The sequence below is a fragment of the Podarcis filfolensis genome (assembly GCF_964270895.1).
Source record: "Podarcis filfolensis genome assembly, chromosome: Z".
NCBI classification, from domain to species: Eukaryota; Metazoa; Chordata; class Lepidosauria; order Squamata; family Lacertidae; genus Podarcis; species Podarcis filfolensis.
Window position 1 is genome coordinate 34346663 of NC_139617.1, and position 23941 is coordinate 34370603.

Below are 23941 nucleotides of genomic sequence, written 5' to 3' on the forward strand. Positions count from 1 at the left end.
ATGGGGGCTCCCTTTGGAACTGGTGTGGGGAACATTTGGTCCTCCAGCTGTTGCTCCCATCAGCCTTAGCTATCATGGCCAACGGCCAGGTCGCTGTGATAAAGGGGAAATCTCCTTTAGAGGTCACATCCACACCATACATTTAACTGCACATTTAGAGCACACACTCCCATCAAGTATCATGGGAACTGTAGCGTCACCCTCGCAAAGCTACAGTACAGCCCCTCAGCAACCTGGACAAACTACAGTTCCCATGATTCTTTGCTGGGTGAGGCGGTGGAAGGCAAAGAACTTCAGAGGTTTATAGCGTGGATGTGCGATCCAAGTATGCGAGGTGAAATGGGCGGGTCGGAACCCTCCGCTCGTAGCCTTATTTTCTGGGAGGGGAGGGGAGAAAGACACGTCATTCTGATTCTCTAGGAAAGGAGAGGAGACCGGCTGCCGGAAGTGACGTTGCGATTTGTTGACAGCGGCTGGTGCTGCTGCTGCTTGCGGCGGGGTGGAGAGAGCGATCGAGAGAGAGAGAATTGGGAAAGAAAGAGAGGGGACCCGGGTGGGAACTAGGGACTCCCCCCGCAGCTTTTCTTTCGCTTAATCTCTATCCAGCCCCCCCTCCGCCCCTTCTCTCTTATCCCTACCGGAAACGGAACCAACTCCAACCCGGACACTCTCTTTCGTCCAGGGAGCCGGGGAGCCAGGTGAGTGCGCGTGTGACTGATGGGGAAGGTGGAAGTGGTACCCTGGGAGCAATTCGTGCATTGCTGGGAGGGGCGGAGGACCCGCTGGGATCCACCCTGCTGCAACGGGGCGGGGGCGGAGATTATGGGCATCACCCCCCCTTCCACCCCACCCAAATTGCATGGGAGCTACTCGCTGCAAGGGCGCAATCGGTGGGCCCAGTGGGTGGGTTGGCGAAACCTCGAAACCCCACCACTGGAAGGATATCAAGCCCCTTGAGACCCACCTGTTGAGAGGAGGGGTGACAGCTGATCCATCTGGGATCTTCCCGTGGCGAGGGTACCAATATGTGCACATTCTTCAGAAAGCTAGTAACCCATATCTCACCACAACCTTGAAATTCCATCACTGGAAAATCTCAGCCTTGAGGCCCACTTGTTGAGAGGAGGGGTTGACAAATGATGTATTGTCCAAAATCCACCTGTGTTTTGCCTATGGCATATGTGCCAAGGCAGATATCTGTGCAGGTTCTTTTGCTGGGAATGGGGGAGACTCACAGGGAAAGTGGCGCACAGCACCTTTCAGACAGCTTTGCCTCAGGATCCACTTGGGGTGAATGAGTGGACATAGGGCAGTAGTGGGGACTTACAGCCCTCCGGGTATTGTTGGACTCCAGATCCATCAACCCCAAATGGCATGGCCAATGGTCAGGGATGATGGGAATCAAAGTCCAGATGCATCTGGAAACCAAAGGGGTTTCTACCTCTGGTGCAGGATATAGTAATGCTGCTCGTAAACTACAAGTAGCATGTAACAGCAGTATATAAGATGAATAAATAAATATTCCTTAAAATGAGAGGAAGCCTCAGGAATCCACTTGCCCCATAGGAAAATGTGGTGTCTACCCACTATAATCTGGTACTGTGGGCTCTGTGTCAGCTGAGATGCCTCAAAATATAATGCATAGAAAGGACTCCCCTGGTAAATCCATTTCCCCAATACTCCCTCCTGCAGATAAATATACTTATTGATCAATTGCAGAAAATAGACTGTTTTAGTTTTAAAAAGTTGTATTGGAAGGCACTATGTGTATGCAGAATGGCAGGAATGTTGAGGGTGGAAAAAGAAAACGCAGAGGATGGTGTGGAGTGCCTGATGGCTGCTGAATGGTTATAAAATGTCCCAATGCCCACTTGGAATTGAGGAGGACAAAAAAAAGGAGATGTTAGTGGAGGATCAAACAGTTACCTTTGCCCAGAGCAACTCTTTGGGACTTAAATTGCTGATTTTGAATGTCATGCATTTAGTATCGCATTTCTGTTCCTGCCTTTTCTACATGGAGTTCTCCTTTTCTCGTCACAACAACCCTGTGAGGTTGGTTGGGCTAAGAGATTTGTGATAGAGCCCAGGTCACCCAGTGAACTTCATGACAGTGTGTGGGGATTCAAACCTGACATTCTAAACACTACCCTGATTCTGTGTACGCTTGATCTGCAGAAATTAGCACCATGAGGCTCTTCACAGCCTGGAGATAAACCTTATGCCACCTGCTAATTTGCTGCAGATGAATGGCTGATAAACATCAGTTACAGACGATACTTGTAAAGTTGGCAACTCTACGTGTTGTTAAACAGAGTGTTCAACAATGCTTGTGTATGAAACTGACGTACCATCCCATTTAAATCAATTACGATGGTACATACAGATCTCAAGTTAATGTGGAATAAAGGCTTGAAGAATACTAGTACATCAGATTTAAATCTGATGTTGCAGGGTCAGTCTCATTCTTTTCCTCCTGTATCTGATATCTACATCATTTGGAAGGAACACACATAGATTTGAGTGGAAAACTGACTTCTAATGCACATGCACTAAGTATCATATTCTGAAATAACTTCAGACTTTCATGCAAAGGGAAGGTGAAGAGGCAGGTTGCCTTTGATTTGTTCCAAGTTTTTTGTTTGTGGGGATCCATGGGAACATCAGCAGGAAGGTCAAAGCACTTTCCTCTTCAAAACTGTAGGCTCTGCTGGAATCTAATGGTCTGGTTTAGTCCACTCTGGATGTTGGTCTGTGTTGCTGTCTTCTTCCACCACACCTCCCTTCTTGACTGCAACTGCAGCATTGGCTGCAGCGATGACTTATGATCATGCAATTCTGTTGCCCTGGCTAGGAAGGTTACGCAGCTTATAAAAGAGTGCTAGATTGTCAGAAGGCTATAAAAGGGATTTACTCAGGTGCACAGTTTACTTGAGGTTGGCACAGCCTGCCTTGAGAAGCGGGAGTAGCACTAGACTTCAAGTCTTTGGGCAAGTAGTAGAGCTGCAACCTTTAATCAGTTACAAGGCCATAAGAAGAGAAGTGCTGGATCAGGCCAGTGATTCACCTGGTCCAGCATCCTGTTCTCACAGTGGTCAATCAGATGCTCCAATGGGAAGCTCACAATCAGAACCTGAGCACAGGAGCTCTCTGCCCACCTGCAATTGCCAGCAAGTGAGATATTTCCTCCAACAGTGGAGGTCAAACATAGGTTTTAACTGAGTGGTGGCTAGTAGCCATAATAACTATTTTCCTTAACTAAAAAGGCACACACAGTTAATTAAGCTGTGCATTTTTAGGAAGGTTACTTATTTTTAAAATAAGTATTTAGTGCCTGCCATCTTTTTATATTTTGGAAGAGAATCCAGTGTGCTATGGGGTGCAGTTCAGTGTTTTGCTTCCTGCACCTTGGGATCAGATTACCTAAGAAATTGCCTCAGCCCCATATCCTTGCTCGTCAACTTTGTTGCTCAGGTGGGACATTGCTGAGAGTACTGCATGCCCCAGAGGTGTGCTATGTATGCAGTAAAGGCTAGGTTTTTAATGTTGCAGCTCCAGCCATCTGGAATGAGTTCCCACCTGAAGTCAGACAAGAGCTTAATGTCTTGATATTTAGGCGCTGGATGAAAATGGTTTTGTTTTTTAAAAAGTTTTTATTAAAGATTTTCTTGGGTTAGAAAAGTATTGCATTGTGTCTATTTTCAGGTTGCAAAGTCTTTTCTATGGATAAGTTACATTTGATGTGAGCCATTAATGTTGCATACAATATAAGGTTGGGGGAGAAGAGAGGTGGGGAGAGAGATTGAGGGGACGGGTGGTAGTAAACTTACATTCTTTTACTTAGTGTATGTGTGAGGTTTTTGTGTCATCATCACTTGGGTAGATTCTCTTTCTTTTCATTTATTAGTTTTCATTGGCAGTGAGAAAGTTTTTTGGGGGGAGCCCAGGGCATGGTTGGTTACCTTCAGTTGACTGCAGATTTCTTTGCGGTGGGGTTGTTGAGTCAAGTTAAGCATATTGATTTGTGTGCTAACGGTGGGTTCTTGTTGTCTTGTTGGACTGTATGTGTAATAAAGGGCAGCCACTCTGGGGCGAATGCGTCCTCTTTTATTTGTCCCCTTTTCAGTTTCAGTATGTTGGTTAGCTTTTCTAGGAAGGCTGTTTCCCATACAGTTTGGTACCAGTGGTCCATGTTCACTCATGACAGGTCTCTCCAGTGTCTGGCTACGATGCTTCTGGATGCTGAGAGTAGGTGGGTTATAAGCTCTTTATAATGTGTGTGCTATTGTCTTGGAAAATATTCAATAGGACCAGTTCTGGGGTGGCTTCTGTTTAGTTACTTTGCATATTTCTTGTAGGACAAGAAGGGTTGGATTTTGGGGCAATCCCATAACATGTGGACCTCACAGCTACCAGGAACAGCGTTGAACTTACCCTTTTCTTGAATCTTCTTGAACTTATTTAAAAAACAAGAAAAAACGAAAAACTAAGTCAAGAATTTGTAAGAACCTAGTAAAATCTGATATTGCAAGTTCACTTTATTTTAGGTAGTTTGTAAGTTTTCTTGGCACTTTGTAAGTAATTGTCTCTTTCTCACATATTTGATAAACGGTGTAAAAGTTTGTAATGTTGTGCATATTTTTTCTTTTTTCTTTTATTAACACTGCTTTTTAATACACTTTCTTTCTTTCTTTCTTTCTTTCTTTCTTTCTTTCTTTCTTTCTTTTTCTCTCTCTCTGGGCTAAGGTAGTCACTTACACATTATTGAAAAAGACAGATGTGGGGACACATTTCCAGAAAATGTGCACATGCTGATCTATACATGTATATGCAAATTTAGATATAATGACTATAATTTGAATAGAAAGAAAGGTAAAGCTCACCTCAGTGGGGTATTGGGAAGACTGTGACCAGCTGAGCAGCAGCCTGCTTGCTTACTCTACTGCCCAGCTGTTTTCTGCTGATGCTCCTCTGCTTCCTGGGATTCTTCCCCTTTAAGCCAAAATTGGACTTCAGGCAGCTCTTCAAAATAAGAGCCTTCCAATAGAGGCCTCTTCTCTGTAAAGCAGGATACACTGCCTCTTCATCAAACTCTCTCTCAGGTTGTGAGATTAAAATTGAGGGGGAACAATGTATGCTAGCCTATGTTCCTTGGGGAGCAGCGGAAGAACAATGTAATAAAATAAAGGGGTGTGTGTGTGTTTGTGTGTGTAATTTTAATGTTGCTTGAATGGACTGGAGGCTCCTTCCCCAACCTGCTGCATTCCAGACTTTGCTGGACTACAGTTCCCGTTAGCCATAGTCGAGGAGTAGGGGGGTTGTAGTTCAAGGCATCTGGAGCGCACCATGTTGTCTACCCCTCCTTTGTGTCCCTTAAAATACCCCATAAAGTCCCATTTGCCCCCCCACCCCCGTTTCATTAGACATTTAGTCAAGGTTGAGTTTTGGTATCCAAGACTACCACACACCCATCCCTGTTTGGTCTGCCTTCAGGCCACTGAAACTGAATCTTTGTTTGGCTTGAGGGTGGGAAAATATTTCAAGGACTTCTGTGCTTTCTGGTGGAAAATGTCCCCCCCCCCACACTCTCTGATTTATCTTCTTCTCTCCACCCCGCCGCCATCGGCCTGCAGCATTCCCGCAAAGTCCAGTGGGGAATATCCCTAAAACAAAGGAACAGGAACTCCAGGTGGGGACGAAGAAGCACTTTTTTTGCCCCACATTTGCCCCTTCTCCCTCACTCTCCCTGGTCTTCCCCTGTTCACTGCCACAAGATGGCTTCCGACAGCCCAGACCCTCTGATGACCCTCTGCACAGATTATTGTCTTTACAACTTGGAGGGGACTCTTTGCTACTTGCTGGACAACGAGACACTCCGTCTCCACCCAGACATCTTCCTGCCGAGTGAGATTTGTGACAGACTTGTCAATGAGTAAGTTTGTTTGTTTGTTTATTTATTTATTTATTGTTTGTATTTGGGAGCACCTTGTCTTCACTATCCTAGCCTGGTCACTTCAGTCCCTGGCAGAGAGATGCTTCTAAAAGAACCTGCCTTACACAGAGTCAGACCCTTGCTCCATCTAGCTCTGCCTTGTATGGCTGGAAATGGCTCTCTGGATTCACTTGAGATGCTGGAGGTTGAACCTGGAATCTTGTGCATGCAAAGCATATGCTCTGCTGCTGAATTTCTTACTAGTTCTGCTCATTCCTGAGGTTCATGGTAAAGTCTTGAGCATGGTGGCACATGCTTCAGAAAACAGACTTGAGTCACAGCTGTGCTGCACATTACTTCCCTCAAAGAATCCTGGGAACTGTAGTTTCTTAAAGGTAGTGGGAATATAACTCTGTGAGTTTACGGCCCACAAAGCTACAATTTCCAGCACCCTGAACAAATTACAATTCCCATGATTATTGGTTGAAGCTGTGTGCCTTAAATGTATGGTCTGGATGTGACCACTGTATTTAAATTTCTTAAGTGCCCTAATATATAAGGCTTACACATGAGTAGCAATGTATCCTTTTTTGTATTTAATCTTCATGACTTACCCTGTGAGGTAGTGTAGGTGGAAAAATTCTATTAGTTCAGGAAGGAGCCATGAAGGGCTTCAGGGCTAAGCAAAGATTTGGATCCTTATTTCTGGCGGCCAAACCCAAGCCCCTCTGTCTGCTGATGTTTGATTAATGAAAAAAGCTCAGACCGTTTCCCCACCTTGATCTCTGTCTCTAAACATAGGTATGTGGAGCTGGTAAACGCCGACACTATCTTTGAGCACAATGAGAACTTCTTCACGCTCTTCTCAGATCCACGGAGCACCAGGCTGGCAAGAATCCATTTGCGGGAGGATATTGTGCAAGATCAGGACCTGGAAGCCATCCGAAAACAGGTAGGAACAGAAGAGGCCAATTTGTAGCATTGAACCATTGGTCCCTTGAACTCAGCATTGTCTACACTGACTGGCAGTGAATCTTGCTGGTTCAGGCAGGGGTCTCTCCCAGTCCCACCTGGAGAGGCCATGGGGGATTGGACCTAGGACCTTCTGCATGCTAAGCAGATGCTCTGCTGCTGAGCTGTATGCCCTTTCCCTAAAAAATAAAATCAGATTCTAGTCCTCATGATTCTGAATAAAGAGCTGAATTAAATAGGAATAGAAGTCTTTTCCCCAGCCCTACCTAGAGATGCAATGGTGGATTGAACCTAGGACCTTCTGCATGCAAAATAGTTGTTTTATCACTGAGCAACAGACATTCCCTCTGTTTGGCATCTTCCACAGAAGGCACCACTCTCCAGGGCACAGGATCGTTCCCAAACCTAATCTTTCATAGGGACATGAGAAGCTGCCTGAAACCAAGTCAGCCGAACTTTTCTAACTTTTCACTCTACCTTTCCGTCCCTTAGGACCTGGTCGAATTATTCTTGACAAACTGCGAGAAACTGACAGCCAAGAGCCTCCAGACCCTGAGCAGCTTCAGCCCCACCCTTGTCTCCCTCAGCCTCTTCGGCTGCACCAACATTTTCTATGAGGAGGAGAATCCAGGGGGCTGCGAGGACGACTTAAACCCAACCCGCCAGGTCTTGGTCAAGGACTTCACATTTGAGGGCTTCCACCGCCTGCGGTTCCTCAACTTGGGCCAGATGACCAAAGGGGTGAATGTGGAGAGCCTGCTCCGACCTCTGGCTTCACTGACTGCACTGGACCTCTCTGGGATCCAGCTCAACGACATCTTTTTCCTCACCCAATGGAAGGACAGCTTGGCTTCCCTGGTGCTTTATAACATGGACCTCTGTGAGGAGCATGTTCAGGCCATTGCCCAACTGCGCAAACTCAGGTCAGCTGGTGGTGCTGTTGACCCGCTTGTTTTTGCAGCCACTTTGCCCCGCCTTTACTAGCCTGACTGGACTAGCACCCCCATCAGTCCCCAGCCTGCATGTTTTTTTACTATAACTGCCACCAACCCCCAGCCTGCATGGATGGTTGTTGTAGTCTGAAACACCTGGGGAGCACTGAGTTAGCAAAGGCTGGGTTGACCTGATTGTTAACTTCTCCATCCAGGATAGAGCCAACTTGTGGAACTCGTTGCCACAAGATAATGCCTTTCTAAATGAATTTCTACCCCAAGTATGTGACTGTTTTTGCAGGCATTTAGCTCGGGCTCCTCCACCCTGCTGTCCTCCAGGTGCTTTGGACTGCAACTCCCATGAGCCCCCAGGCAGCATGTGCTTAAATGCTTTCCTTGCTGTAAGCCAAAGCTCAAGGTCATCCCTAGAATAGAGCCATTGAAACCAACAGCACTTCTCTGAGTACAACTGATTTGACTTTTATACTATAAAACCCACGAAAACCCATTATTTACTCACAGTAAGAACCTTATAAAAATAACTGTAGCAGAACTGCAGAAGAAATGAGCTAAAATAGATATATTTAGGTGCCAGGCGAAAACCTTCCTCTTCAACCAGGCCTTTGGCTGATTAACATCCGATACCCTTTCAGATGTGCTATGGGAGGGGGGATTATTGGTTTGTTTTTGTTCTTATTTTTATCACGTAGTTTGTGTTTTTATACTGTATTTTTATGTTGTGAACTGCCCTGAGATCTATAGATGAAGGGCCATATATAAACTAACTAACTAAATAGATAAATAAATATCATTTTCCAATATATGTGGCAATGGAAGGGGTTGGGCACACTCTGCAATTTGCATAGCTGCCAAGAAGCAGCCATTGCAAGTGCAGTGTGAGGGACAGCAAGCCAGCTCATGCAAACTGTTTAATGGAGGGGGAAGGCATTGTGGGGGGGGGTGTTGGTCAGGTATGGAGGAATGGCAAAGAGTAAGAGGGGTTGGTGAGCAGGAGCCACAGCCCCTAGTAATAAATATTATTATCATAAGAACATAAGAAGAGCCCTGCTGGATCAAGCCTCTGGTCCGTCTAGTCTGGTCCAGCTGCATGTCTCTGGGAAGCGCACAAGCAGGACCTGAGCACAACACAACTGCTCCCACTTGTGATTCCCAGCAACTGGTATTCAGAAGCATTTCTGCTTCCCAGCTGTGGGAGCGGAGGATAACCATTGTGGCTGGTAGCCATTGATAGCCTTGTCTTCCTCCATGAATCAGTCTAATCCTCTTTGAAAGCCAGCCAAGTTAGTGGCCATCATTTCTTCCTGTGGGAAAGAGTTCCATAGCTGAACCATGCATTGCCCTGAACATTCAGTTTCATTAGATTTCCCCCCCACACACACACACACCCCAAGTTCAAGTGTTACGGGAGAGGGAGAATGACTCCTTTCTAGCCTCTTTCTCCTTGCCATGCATAGTTTTACACACTTCTATCTTGCCGTCATGCCTCTGTTCTTCCTTGTTCCCAGGCACTTGGACATCTCCAGGGACCGCCTCTCCAGTTATTACAAATTCAAATTGACCCAGCGGGTGCTGAACCTCTTTGTGGAGAACCTGGTCAACCTCACCTCTCTGGACATCTCTGGCCACATCATGTTAGAGAATTGCTCCTCTTCTAGTGAGGATGAGAAAGTGGGCCAGACAAGGTGAGTCAGACGGGAGCCATATTGGTGGCTTCAAACAGGGGTAGGGGAACCTGGGGCCCTCCCAGATCTTACTAGACTCCCAACAGCTCACATCAGCCTCCAGCAGCTAGTATGGGAAATAGGTCAGGGATGATGGGAGCTGTAGTCCATCAATGGTTGGAAGGCCACAGGTTTGCCATCCCTGATTTAAGAAGGAGCATTCCATACTGTGTGCAAGAAATGGAGGAATGCCACTATTTAGAAGACACATTCCTCATGAGGGAACCTCAGAAGTGGAGAACCAGTGGGTGTTCACATATTATTGTACTCCAACTCCCATCATGGTCATTGGCCAGGATTTATGGGAGTTGGAGTCCCACCATGTTTGGAGGGTAACAGGGTGCCCATCCCTGCTGAAGACAACTAAATGGGCACTGGCCTGACTCTGGTTGATGTGCACAGAAGACTGGAATGAGCCACAACTCAATCCACACGTTCTTCTTTTTTGAGTGCTGAGGGTCCCAGGCTCAACCCTGAGCATCTCCCAGTTAAAAGGTTCTTGGGGGAGCTGAAGGTGGAACCTTGGAGAGCTGCTGCCAGTCAGAGTCATACTAGCCAGACTGACCAGCGGCCTGCTTCTCTTGGGTGAGGTTTTTCATGTCTTTCCTATTTCCCCCCAGCATCAGCCCTGAAATGAGCAGCATCACCCCTTTCAGGAACCTGAAGCAGCCTCTCCAGTTCCTGGGCCTTTTCGAGACCTCCCTTTGCCATCTCTCACACATCCCAGCCTACAAGGTAAAGCAAGAATAGACGGCAAAAAGTATTCATAATAACTGTATCTGCTACTGAGGCATCTTTTTAGCTGAGGGGAAAATATTTTTAATCGTTTGGCGGAATAATGCAGCTCATGGATGCATATAAGGTCTGCTTGAGGAATATGATCTTCATGGATTCTGAAAGGGACTGATCTGATTTGTGCCGATGGGTCAGAAAACATAGCTCTCAATCAGATTTCACACTCACACATAGGCTACACTGGGAGATCATTATATTATTCACGTAGCACCATCCATAATTTGGTAACATAAGCAAATTACTGACCCCACAATCTAATCTGCTCCCAGCAGTGATTTCAGTGATCTTAAGTGGAAAATACCTAAAAGCTTGTCTCACCCTTTATATACTCAATTGAACACTGCACTCTGCAGGTGAGGGCCTCCTGCAGATACTGTCTTCTCAGGAGATCCATTAGCCACAATGCAGGAATTGGGCCTTCAGTATAGCAGCACCTGCACTTTGGAATTCTGTCCCATTAAAATGTTAGACAGGTGCATTTTTTATTGCCTTTTCAGCGCCTGCTGAAGACCTTCCTATTCCAACAAGCACTTTAAGTTGAGATCTTTCTGTCAGTCTGCATCTGCACTGAAGTTGTTTTTAAAGATGTTTTAAACATGTTAAAGCTGTTTTATTGCTTGTCGTTTGCAGCTCTGGACCCCTTTGGGATCCAAAATATATAAACAAAATAAGTGAAACATGTTCTTGGGGATTTGAAGCCAAGTCTCCCCCATCCCAAAAACCAGTGCTCTGCCCACTGCCCCATACTTCACACCTCCTGTGCCGCCTCTGAACTGTCCCCATTCTCCATGCCAGGTTACTGGGGGCAAGAGTGAAGAGCAAGTGCTCAACGCCATTGAGGCATATACCGAGCATCGTCCTGAGATCACGTCTCGAGCCATCAACAACCTTTTTGACATCACTCGTATTGAGCACTGCAACCAACACCTGAGAGCCCTCAAGGTGAGCGAGTCGTAGTCTTTTATTCTGAACCATGAGGACTAGGAGACTGAGAGCAGTTACAATAGCCATCTTCAGATAGCTAAAAGGTGTCACATGGAATATGGAGCAAGCTGGTTTTCTCCTGCTCCGGAGGGTAGGACCCAAACCAATGGATTCAAGTTACAAGAAAGGAGATTCCAACTAAACAAAAGGAGCAACTTTCTGACAGTGAGAGCCATTTAATAGTGGAATGGACTCCTTCGGAAGGTGTGGGAACTCCCCTTCCTTGGAGGTTTTAAAGCAGAGTTTGGATGGCTGTCTGTCATGGATGCTTTATTTGATATTCCTGCATTGCAATTGCAACTCTATGATTCTTTTATTCTCTTTTTTGAGAAAGGGCCATAGCTCGGTAGTACAGCATCTGCTTTGTATGCAGAAGGCTCCAGGTTCAATCCCCAATGGAATATCCAAGTAGTGCTGGGGGTGGGGGTGGGAATGCTCTATCCGAAAGCCTGGAGAGCTGCTGTCAGTCAGCACTCTGGGACTAATGGTGTGATCTTGTATAAGGCAGCTTCCTATGTTTTAAGAGAAGGGCGATACCTCAGTGATAGAGCATCTGCCTTGCACACAGAAGGCACCAAGTTCAATCCTCAACAGCACCTCTGGGTAAGGTTTGGAAATAAACCTCCCTGTAAAAATCCTGTAGAGCTGCTGCTGGTCAGTGAAGACAGCACTGAGATTGATTGGTAAAGGACAGCTCCCAATGTTCTTATTTAATTCAGCCCTCTATTCAGACCCAGGAGGACTAGAACCTTACTTTATTTAGAAGGAAAGGTAGATCATCTGCTTTGCATGCAATGGTCCTGGGTTCAGTCCCCTGACTGAAAGCAGCAACAACAGCAGATACCTATTATATTCACTGGATTGGTTTCCATTCCAAATATGGGATGAACAGCCAAATGCCGGCAATTTCTGTTGCTGTTTTCTGAGATCCCCACTGGTAGCAGCAACAGATAATCTTCAAAGCTTATACAAAGAGTAATTGCACCTCAGTGGAAAACAGCCCCAAATCAAACACTGGACCACTCACTGTGGAGCAGAGCTATAATGGAGAACATTGTGCATAATTTGAGATTCTAACAAGGATTGGACCCTCCAGGTGCTTTCTGTCTGATCTAGCATTCCTTGACGACATAGACAATGGAACCATCGTTTTCAAGACAGCTCTCGTCACAAGCCGGGCAAATCTGAAACTTGATAATATTCTTTACGTATACTTTGTTATCTTAAACCAAGTTCAGTTGTGCTTATTCCACATGCTTATGTCACAGTTTTGTTTTTTGTCTGTTGTTACAGCTGTTTTCTCTGTTTTATATGAATTTTTAAATGAAATATAAAAATCCTTATTTTTTAAGATCCCAGGGCGTTGTATAAGAGAGAACTTTTTCTCTGATCGGCTGGGGCTCTTACATTCTCATGGAGGAGAATCAGACTTATAGAATTGTATTTATTTCATAAAATGTATACCCTGCTTGATTGTTGTGGTTTTTTAAAAAAAAAACACCTCTAAAAGTGGTTTGCAAAAAAGCTAAAAATAAAATCAAGAAAAAATTGAATGACAATGGCATTTTCCTGCTCCGTTTCCACAGCTAGTTATAACAGCTCTGAAGTGCCACAAATACGATAAGAATATCCAGGTGACAGGAAGCGCCACTCTGTTCTACCTCACCAATGCAGAATACCGCTTGGAGCAGAGCATCAAGTTGCGGCGCCAGGTTGTCCAGGTGGTGTTGAGTGGCATGGAGTCTTACCAGGAAGTCACTGTAAGTGGTCACTGCCAAATTTATAATTTCACTGGCATAATTGTGGGTCCTGGGTGGCCAGGTCTGCTGGGGCCCCCAAGAGTCAAGAGGTAGAGTCAGGGAGAGGGGCAGTGTGTCTTGCATCAGGAGTGGAGCCTGTTGCGGTGGAGTCTAGCAGGGGAAAGCATCTGATTGGCTGCTCCTGGTGGCTCAGAGGCAGAGCTGAGAGCAAAAGTTCTCAACTTCCTTGTGAAAAAACGCACCAGGATCAAAATGGGCAACAAATTAACTTGCATCTCCACTGACTTAAAATCCCCATGCCCAGCCTTACGAACAATCCAAGCAAGCTTCAGTTAATTATTAGCTGAAGCTTCTGATTTATTAATTGATTACTGCTGACTTTTTCAAGTGGTTCAGAGTTCTGCGCTTAACAAAGCCACCTTCTACCATGTCAGAATATCTTCCTGACCGGCAGCAGCTCTCCGGTGTCTCTGGCAGACATGGAAAGTGCCGTGGGTTGGTGGGCAGAGCATCTGCACTGCAAACAGAAGGTCCCACGTTCAGTCAGGATCACCATGTAGGAATGCGGGAATGCCTGAAACCTGGAGAGCCACTGCCAGTCACTGTAGACAGTGCTGAGCTCAGTGGGGTAACGGTCTGACTCAGCGAAAGGCAGCTTCCTTCTGGAAACTGGGGAGACTGCATTGCCCAAAGCTCACCTAAAGCAGGACAGCCCTTTCTGGCTGCCTGGTCACCACTACTTCCTCCCTTCTTCCCTCCCCCAGGTGCAGCGCAACTGCTGCCTGACTCTGTGCAACTTCAGCATCCCTGAGGAGGTGGAGTTCCAGTACCGGCGGGTCAATGAGCTGCTCCTGAATATCCTAAACCCAACGCGGCAGGACGAGTCGATTCAGCGCATCGCGGTGCACCTTTGTAACGCCCTGGTGTGCCAGGTGGACAACGACCACAAGGAGGCTGTGGGCAAGATGGGGTTTGTCATGGTGGGTTTTTGTGAATGCAACCTTCAGGCGTCTGCTCAATGCTAACGGAGGCTGAGCCAAAATTTCTTTTCAGGGCGCTTTCTGGATTCTTTTCCCACTTAAACCATCCAGATTCCCTTACAGGCAACCTTCTGGGGCTGGCATGCCAGGGAAGCCAAAAGTGGTCAGGAACAGAGGCTGGAAGTGGGTGGGACCAGGGGATAAAAGAGGGCATGCCAAGTGAATGATGGGCAGGGTCAACAGAGACGTGGCCTGGTGAGGGAGATACAGCCTTGGCCAAGTTCTGGGGGCCACATTGGGTGGGGGGAGAGAAGAAACTGATGGACAGCATTTGGCCCCTGGGCCTGCTTTATCCAGTGACCACCCCTTGTCCTCAATTATCCTAAACATTTACATAGCTTCTTTTTCCCACCAACAGACCATGCTGAAACTGATTCAGAAGAAGCTGTTGGATAAAACGGTATGACTCAGATCTGGTTTTCTGTCCTGCCCTCCCCCACCCCCCGCAAACCCCACAAGGTCACCAGAGCCAGGAACAAATCAAATCAAATAGTTTTAATCAAACCGCAAAAGGCCGGTAGAGTGTGGTAAAGACCCCAGCCTGAAACCATGGAGAGCTGTTGCTAGTCAGTGTAGACCGTACCGATACTGATGGACCTTAATGGTCTGAATCAGAAGAAGGCACCTTTCTATGTTCATGTGACTTACAGATCACCCTGAGGATCTCCCAGGTAGCTCCAGATTTTACCTTCTTCCCCAAAGAACAAATCTTTCAAACATATTACATTTTCATTCCTGCCCCCTTCTTCCAAGGAAATGTATTGACTTTTCTCCGGCTTTCACCATCACAGCGACCCTGCAAAGTAGGATAGGTGGGGGGGCGGGTAGACTGTCCCAAGACTACCCAGTGACCTTCAGGGGGCAGCATCAGGATTTTAACCCTGGTGGTGCTGATCACACACACTGCTGCTGCTTTTGAGGGGGATGCCTCACTTTTTCCAGCATTCCAAAGTGCTGCCTCCAAAACCATGCTGTCCGTTGTCCCTGCCCACCACACTCCTATTGGTGGTGAGGACACAAAGAAGGATTTCCAGCCAAACAGAAGCCAGAGGCTGAAGCCCCTTAGAGACCCCAATAGATTGAATCTTTTTTTCCTTTTCCATTACTCCGGCAGTGTGATCAGGTGATGGAGTTCTCCTGGAGCGCCTTGTGGAACATCACGGACGAGACCCCAAACAATTGTGAAATGTTCCTCAACTACAGTGGCATGAAGCTCTTCTTGGAGTGCTTGAAGGTATGCAGAATTTCAAGCGCTATTAGTTACATGAACTACAGAAACAGAATAATCACATTCGAATGCCTGTCACTGGGAGTCACAAGTGTGGGGGAGTTGCTGGTGTGCTCAGGTCCTGTTTATAGGCTTCCCTTTGGGGCATGAGTACAACAAAAGGCTTGGTTGCCCATATCCTCCCGAGGTGAGGGGAAGTGACATTGGCCAAGCCTGGCAGGACAACCTATTTCATGCATTAATTAACTCCTTCATGTATTAATTAGATTATTACCCTAGAATCTTTCATTTTCCCTCCCCTGTCTCTGCATGCCAATTGCTGGGAATCTCAGCAGGGGTAGGGGGAAGAGTGCTGTTGCACTCAACAACCTGCTTGTAGGATTTCATCTGATTGCCCACTGGGGGAACAGAAGGCCGGACTAGACTGGCCTGTGGCCTGATCCTTCAGGACCCTTACATTCAACCTCCACTGTCAAAGGCAGTAGCTGGGAGTCATGAGTAGGATGAGTGTTGTTGCTCAGGTCCTGTTTGCGAGCTTCCCGGAGGTGTGATGTGCATAAACCTCTCCCACCCAAACTGAAACCTTCTCTCATGCATTCAGTAAATACATGGGGGTGGGATCACTGGAACACTCTCATGAATGGTATGCTTTGAAGCAATGTACCAGATGTGTGCACTGTGTCTGCATGGATATCTGTTGCCAAGAATGTTTTCTACCTCGGGTGGCAAAGTGTCTCACATTGGCCCCAAGTGAGAAGTGTGTTAGGGCAGAGGTGGGCAACCTGCAGGGCCCTTCACATGTTGCTGGACTCCAACTCCCATCAGCCTCCAACAAGCCTGGCCAAGAGCCAGGGATGGTGGGAGTTGGAGTCTAATCATATCTAGAAGGCCACAAGTCTCTCATCCCTGATCTAAAAAGCAGCTTACAAGCAATGCAGAAATGCTTCTTTCTGGTTCAGATTCCCCACTGCTGATCTAAGAAGAGGCATTTCCTTCTCAAGAGATGCAACAATGTCTCTTGAAGCTTCCCCTTATGAGAAAGTGAAATGCCTCTTCTTAGATCGGGGTGGGGAACCTGTGGCCTTCCATATACTGCTAGACTCAAGCTCCCATGAGCCCCAGCCAGCAGGCATGTTGGGAGCTGTAGGCCAGGAACATGTAGTGGGGTCATAGGGTGACTTGCTGTAGGCTGGGAGGTTGGCATGATGACCATTTTAAATCCCTCTCCCTCTTCTGTTACAATCTTTGTTCCTTGCACCTGCCTTCCCTGCAGGAATTTCCCGACAAGCAAGAACTGCATCGCAACATGCTGGGCCTCCTGGGAAACGTGGCAGAGGTGGAAGAGCTCCGCCCACAACTGATGACATCCCAGTTCATCAGTGTATTCAGGTGGGTGCATCTTTTAGGGCTAAGCACTACCATCCTCTTCTGCTCTGGTAAAAGAGAATATCTGAAGGGATTGGCTGCTGGAATGGACCAAAGTGGCCCACTTAGTCCAGCCCCCTCTTCTTCAGTGGCCAGCTAGATGTCCCAACAGGAAACCCACAAGCAGAACCCGAGTGAAACGGCAGCACCTCATTCCCAGCAACTAGATTTCAGAGGCATCCTGCCTCCAGCGATGAGTGAATAAATAGAACATAAGAAGAGCCCTGCTGAATCAGACTATTGGCCATTTAGTATGGTACCCAGTCCTCACAGTGGTCAAACAGATGCACCAAGCTGGGCCCTCAGTGTGAAGGTACTCTCCCCACCAACTGGTATAGCAACGAAAAGCCATCAGTCAGGTGTGTGATTGGCCTCCCTTGCTGGGGATGTTTAGGTCTGCCCAATGAGCTGAGGCCTTTTCCCATGTCCCAACCACAGACAACTCAGATGTTGGAAGATTGCAGAGGAGAAAATCCTTTGGGAGAGGGTGGCTTTTTAGGTATCCAGGTCCCAGGGCTTTAAAGGTTGATGCAGTTCGGCTTATACGTCTATTTTATACACGACAGCAACCTGTTGGACAGTGAAGCTGACGGCATTGAAGTATCCTACAATGCCTGTGGAGTCCTCTCCCACATCATGTTTGACGGCCCGGAAGCCTGGATGATCAGTGAGCCCCGCAGGGAGGAGGTGGTTGACCGGATGTGGGCAGCTATCCAGCGGTGGGATGTAAATTCCAGGAGGAACATCAACTACAGGTAGGCAGAGACTGGGCTGGGGAATCTGAGGCCCATGGACCAAATGTGACCCTCTCAGTTCTGGCCCTCAGGACTCTCCCCAGGACACCACCCTCAGGGGTACTGCTCCACCCCCCCTTGAGTGCTTTTGCTAGGCTCGGACATATCCTTAAACTGCGATTCACTTCCCCTACCCACATTGGCCTGGAAAACCTTGTATTTTTAATATTAGTTTTGTAATATTTTCCTTTACCATTTTTAAATGGTTATTGTTGTCATTGTTGTTTGACCTCCACAAAATACCCGCAGAATGTTGGGTTTCCCATTCTTTCTCCTGATCACTTTTTTACCCTGCTTTTTGTCATCTTTTCAGGTCTTTTGAGCCAATCCTCAGGCTCATCCCTCAAGGAATCTCTCCAGTGAGCCAGCACTGGGCTACGTGGGCCCTTTTCAACCTTGTGTCTGTCTACCGTAAGTCCCTCCTGAGAAACCTCTACTGCAGCAGCTGAGGTTTAGACTAGGTAGTTAAGAATGTTCCTCTAAGGAAATATCCGCACCAGATGTTAGAATCATAGAATTGTTAAGAGTTGGAAGGGACCACAAGGGTCATCTAGTCCAACCCCCTGCAATGCAGGAATCTTTTTGTCCAAAGTGGGGCTCGAACCCCATGACCCTGAGATTAAGAGTCTTGCACTGTATTGACTGAACTACCCCCTAGGCTTCACTTCCATGATCCCTTGCCATTGCTGGGGGGTTGCTGGGAGTTGTTTCAGCAAGCAGTAGTTAAAATTAGTCACAGTTTAGGGTGTGAGAATGCATCACTGATGTATTTTCTTTGAAGCATTGCTAGCAGCCCATAGACATAATTTCAGTATTTCTGTTCTCATGTTTTCCTAGACTCTTTATGTATGTGATTGCAAATTGTGCAGACCACTTGGAGAGTTTGTTATATTAAGAGGTATATGAACTATTAAAAAGAATGAAATGACTGAATGAAGATTTGCGAGACTGTAGATTCCCCTTCCTGCTCTAAGAAGCAGTGTTCCTTCCTGAGATGGAAGGAGGAATGCCAGAAAGCCTCTATTTAGAAGAGGCGTTCCGTCCCAAGAGAGGTGGTTTCTCTTAGAGTGGGGGCAGCAGGTTTTTCTTTTACGTCCCAGATGTCGCTGGACCCCCAACTCCCATCATCTCAGAGGAAGATGGAAGTTGTGGTCCGAAAACAGCTGGAGGGTCACAGGTTCCCCAACTCTGATGTGGCATCTTATTTTAATCTCTGCTTACTTAATCTCTTATTTTAATCTTGTTTACTTCTTGCTCTTCAATTCCCTTCCCCTGCAAACATTCAGTTAAGAATAATGTGATAAAAATGGGAGGACAGGGAACCTTCAATGAAAAATAATTTTTTGAACTTACAGGATAACTTCTATGGATGTATCCAAACATTTTTTAGGATCATCAAGTAGGATGGTATTTCTCTTCCTTCTACCTTATTTTTATATCCTTTCCTGGGTAGAGTTCCTCTGCCATCAATGAAGTCAAACCCAGCATCGGGAAGTGTAGACAGCCCCTCTTTTAAGAGCAAAATATGATCACTTTTCCTTTTATAATTCAGTGTAGTTGGGACTACAGTGGTACCTCGGGTTAAGTACTTAATTTGTTCTGGAGGTCCATACTTACTGTATTTTTTGCCCAATAGGACGCACTTTTCCCCCTCCAAAAATGAAGGGGAAATGTGTGTGCGTCCTATGGGGCGAATGCAGGCTTTCGCTGAAGCCTGGAGAGCGAGAGGGGTCGGTGCGCACCGACCCCTCTCGCTCTCCAGGCTTCGCGCACCTCTCCGCAAGCAGCGGGAGCCCGGCGCTGGGCTCCCGCTGCTTGCGGAGAGTTGCCTGCATGCTGAAGCCTGTGCGCACTGAGCTCAGCGCGTCCAGGCTTCGCGCACCTCTCCGCAAGCAGCGGGAGCCGGCGCTGGGCTCCCACAGCTTGGTTCTGGGGGCTGGGGTCGGGGGAAGCTCGGGCTTCCCCTGCCCCAGCCCCGCGCCTGGGGGGAAAAATAATTTTCCCCCCTTTATTTCCCCCCCAAAAAACTAGGTGCGCCTTATGGGACGGTGCGTCCTATAGGGCAAAAAATACAGTAACCTGAAACTGTTCTTAACCTGAAGCACCACTTTAGCTAATGGGGCCCCGTGCTGCCGCCGCGCTGCCGGAGCCCGATTTCTGTTCTTATCCTGAAGCAAAGTTTTTAACCTGAAGCACTATTTCTAGGTTAATGGAGTGTGTAACCTGAAGCGTATGTAACCTGAAGCGTATATAACCCGAGGTACCACTGTAAACTCATCTTTTCCCCTCCCCATTCACAGCAGACAAATACTGTCCTCTACTGATCAAAGAAGGTGGCCTCCTTCTCCTGAGCGACATGATCAAAATGGCATCAGCCCGGCCAGAAACGAAGGAGATGGGAAGGTAAGTCCTCTGGAGAAATAGGCCCCATCTGCACTATACATTTATATTGGTATCGTACCACTTTTAAACAGTTGCTACCTCCTCTAAAGAATACCGGGCCAGTAGCTTGTTAAAGGTGCATCTTCTGTTCCCTACAGAAGAGCTACAATTCACAGAGATCCTTGGGAAGAGAGATCCGTTACTGAACCACCTTGGAACCTGTAGCTCTTTGAAGGGGAAGAGAGGTCTCCTAACCACTCTGGGCACCCTGAACAAACTATAGCTCCCATTATTCTTTGGGGGAAGGCACAGCTGTTTAAGGTGGTGTGATACTGCTTCAAGCTATAATGCAGATGCAGCCACGGAGCAGTGTGTCAATAGTGACTGACGACCACCTCCTTCCCTACAGACCCTCCCAGCTGTTAAGATCAGCAGAGGGGGCCTTCTCTGTGGCAGCCCCTAAGTTGCAGAGCTCCCTCGCTGCAGAGATGTGTCTGGCACTTCCACTATGCAGCTTCCGGCAGCGGATGCTGAAGGCGCATCTCTTTACCCTGGCCTTTGACACCATGAGATGTTTTGGAGACCCGCTCTATTCTATGACTGTAATCTGTTTTTAATTATGAACTTTAAATTGTTGCAACCAGTCCTCAGACCCACTGATGAAGAACAGGTAATAAATTTAATAGTAATAACATAAGAAGAGCCCTGGGCTCATCTGGTCCAGCATCCTATTCTCACAGCAGCTGACCAAATGCTGCAGTGGGAAATCCACAAGCAACACCTGAGCACAAAAGCACTGTCCCCTCCTGCCATTTCCAGCAACTGTTTTCCATAAGTATTACTGCTTCCCACTGTGGAGGCAAAGCATAGCTATTGTGACTACTAGCCATTGATGGCCTTCTCCACCTCCATGAATTTGTCCAGTCCTCTTTTTAAAGCCATCTAAGTTGGTGGCCATCACTGCTTCTTGTGGCAGTGAGTTCCACAGTTTAACTATGTGCTGTGTGAATAAGTCCCTTTTATCTGTCCAGAAACTCCCAGCACTTTGCTTCAGGGGATGTCCACAAGTTCTGTTGTTACAAGAGAGGGAGGAAAAGTTTTATAACAGTAATATCTCAGTTTGTGTTCCTTGCCATTTCCTAAATCACTGACCTCTGTTTCCTTTCCAGGAAAGTCATAGAACACTGCAATAACTTTATGGATGAGAACATGGACACGTCTAGATAGAGGCACCCCTGGCTTTCCACCACCTGCCAGCATTGCATTCGACATCTCTCCCGTTCACTGTACATAGGTTGGACTTTCTCACCAGCTTAGCAGTTGGAACGAGCCTTTATGAATACGTGTGTGTGTCCGTCTTTTGAAAAAGACCCCCAGCAAACAAAAGCGCTTCCGAGTAGCACCAGCTGTGGGGACCATTTTGCACAACAACAATCCCTTTCCTTTAAATAATGGATTTCTCCCTTAACCCCTTCTACCACTACAACTTCCTCTTTTTTTTGGTCTTGTTTTGTTTCAAATGGTTCAGATTGGAGTTTGTGTGTATGTGTATGATTTCTGTATATATATAAAAAAAGGAAAATGAAGCAATGACCATATCCTGTGTCTGTTGGTGTTTTCTGGAGAATATGAAAAGCTTCAAATGAATGTAAGCCCAATTTTCTAGCTGTGTGATTGGTATAATAATAATTTCCCTGTTTCTTTTAGGGGTGTTTTAGCTTAGGGAAAAGTCAAGTAAGGAGCAACATGATAGAAGTTTATAAAATTATGCATGGTATGGAGAAAGCAGAGAGAGAAAGGTTTTTCTCCCTCTTGATGCTAGAACCCATGGATATCCAATGCAGCTGAATGTTGGAAGGTTCAGGACAGATAAAAAGAATCTCAGAATCATCCTCCTTCGTGCAGTGCAGAGTCAAAATGCTTTACATTTCTTACCCAGTAAGAGCTGTTGTGACAGTGGAATGGACTAGAGGGACTAGAGGTGGTGGGCCAAGTTTGGATGGCCATCTAATAGATGCTTTAGTTGAGATTCCTGCATTGCAGGGGTTGGCCCTTGGGGTCCCTTCCAACTCCACAATTCTTTGATTCTGTGGGGGAAGACATCCCTGTTTAAAGTGGTATCATGGTGCTTTAAATGTAGAGTGTGTATGTAGCCTAAATCTCACTCAGATTGGACCAATTAAATGATTGGCACCATGTTCATTAATTTGACCTAAGAACATAAGCAGAGCCCTGTTGGATAAGGTCTTGGCCCATCTAGTCCAGCCTCCTGTCCCCACAGTGGCCAACCAGATGCCTCTGGGAAACCCACAACCACCCCTCCATCTCAGCAACCAAGAGGCCTCAAGAAGGAAGTGCAACAGGGCCACTGAGAGGAGTGACCTGCAGAGAGGCCTGGGAGTTAGACAGAGGCTTGGACAACTGCATTTGGTGCATGCATATACACACAGCCCATGCCTGGGGTTCTCCTCTCCTTGCCCAGGGCCCAGCTGCTCATATGGAGGACTTTGGCCAGATTCAGCAACAGATTCATACAGAGCCAAGTGGAACCTTCTTGGTCGCTCTGTGTCACCTGGCCCTGTTGAGCTGGTTGCTACACTTCCATCCAGAGTTGCAGCAGCCAGGAACAAGCAATCTCCAGACCACATGAACTCAGCACTCTCACCTCTGGGACTTTCCTCTGAAGAAAGATGGAAAGAGAAGAGTTTCTCTCCCTTTCTCCTAACACTGCAGGTTGTGGGCATCCACTGAAGCTGAACATTAGAACATTCAGGACAGATCAAAGGAAGAACTTATTCATGCAGCACATAGTTAAACTGTGGGACTCCTTCTCACAGGAGGCAGGGGTGACCAACTTGGATAGATTGAAGAGAGGATTAGACAACTCCATGGAAGAGAGGGCTATCAGTGGTACCAGCCATGATGGTTGTGTTCTCCCTCCACGGTTAGAGGCAGCAATGTTCCTGAAGACCAGCTGCTGGAAGCCACAGGGGAGGTGGATGCCTTTGATCTTGGGTGCTGCTTGCAGGTTTCCCACAGGCATCTGGTTGGCTATGGCAAGAAGAGGATGCTGGGCTAGACTGGCCATTGGCCTGATCCATCAGGTTCTTAAGTTCACTGCCTCAAGACACAATACCTATGCAGGATGAATGGATGCAAACGAGACGGGGTCCTTCCTAGCGCTGTTTCACAAAGGCCTTTTCCCTCACTGCATTTTACTTAAGGTATCTGTATGCGAAAAAATTAAATGGGAACGTGCAGATCAAGCAGGTGTGCTCATAAGTGAACTGGAAATGCCTCCACCACTCTCATGGGCATAGCCAGGATTTTTGTTGGGGAGGGAGGATATTGTTAGGGGGGACAGAAGCTTAGATTTGTATTGATTGGGGGGTCAGCTGCCCCCCTGCTCCCCTTTGGCTATGCCTATGACCACTCTTATCCAGTGTCCATACCACAAAACTGTAGCAAATGGGTTGCGCCAAGCTCACAATAAAAATGATGAACTCATCATGAAACCAATTCAGAGCCTGAATGCTGGAAGGTTCAAAGGAGACAACAGAAGATACTTCTTCACTCAGTGCACCAGTGGCTACCATTAAACAAAAACGTGTTGAGTTCACCATTGGGTCCCCTCCTCCGTGACTGAAACTCTGAGGATCAAGTCTCCTAATGCAGGAGTGGAGAGTCATTTCTACCCTGAAAGTCAGGTGTCACTTGGGGCAACTTAAAGCCGGAAGAGGGGAGGGGGAGCAGACCAGACTTCATGGCCATGGAGGAAGTCACTGGCAGAGCATGAAAGGCAGGGAAAAGCAAACTTTCTGAGTTTCTGGTCCATGGTGTCTTCCAGATTCAGAAACAGCTCCTTGCCAAGAGTGCAGAGGAGGGGAGCCTAGGTATGCCTCTGATTGCACGCTGGACACGGTACAAAAAAACACAAAACAAACAAACCTGAAAGGTT

At 46.9% G+C, this 23941-nt stretch overlaps 1 protein-coding gene across 4 annotated transcripts; it reads left to right on the forward strand.

Moving 5' to 3' along the window:
* The first annotated feature begins 307 nt into the window (after positions 1-307).
* On the forward strand, positions 308-21581 carry ZER1 (zyg-11 related cell cycle regulator). 4 transcript variants are annotated; one of them, XM_083596374.1, is made up of 17 exons: positions 313-698; positions 4356-4498; positions 5631-5929; positions 6731-6881; positions 7394-7824; positions 9360-9536; positions 10196-10310; positions 11166-11312; positions 12941-13114; positions 13879-14094; positions 14513-14554; positions 15269-15388; positions 16656-16771; positions 17374-17562; positions 17915-18012; positions 19902-20004; positions 21153-21581. In XM_083596374.1, exons 3-17 carry the CDS (start codon positions 5772-5774, stop codon positions 21208-21210), a joined length of 2295 nt encoding a protein of 764 aa, XP_083452500.1. In that variant the 5' UTR covers positions 313-698; positions 4356-4498; positions 5631-5771; the 3' UTR covers positions 21211-21581. The 4 variants fall into 4 exon arrangements, with proteins under 4 accessions (XP_083452501.1, XP_083452500.1, XP_083452498.1 ...); XM_083596375.1 differs by lacking the exon at positions 4356-4498 and having other exon boundaries at positions 308-698; positions 19905-20004; XM_083596372.1 differs by lacking the exon at positions 4356-4498.
* Positions 21582-23941: the final 2360 nt, after the last annotated feature.

What these genes read in the sequence shown, in the direction of transcription:
- ZER1 (XM_083596374.1), top strand. Translation starts at nt 5,772, where the DNA reads ATGGCTTCCGACAGCCCAGACCCTCTGATGACCCTCTGCACAGATTAT. An exon ending in CACACATCCCAGCCTACAAG is followed by an intron (nt 10,311 to 11,165) that starts GTAAAGCAAGAA and finishes TCTCCATGCCAG; the next exon opens with GTTACTGGGGGCAAGAGTGA. An exon ending in CAGTTCATCAGTGTATTCAG is followed by an intron (nt 16,772 to 17,373) that starts GTGGGTGCATCT and finishes TATACACGACAG; the next exon opens with CAACCTGTTGGACAGTGAAG.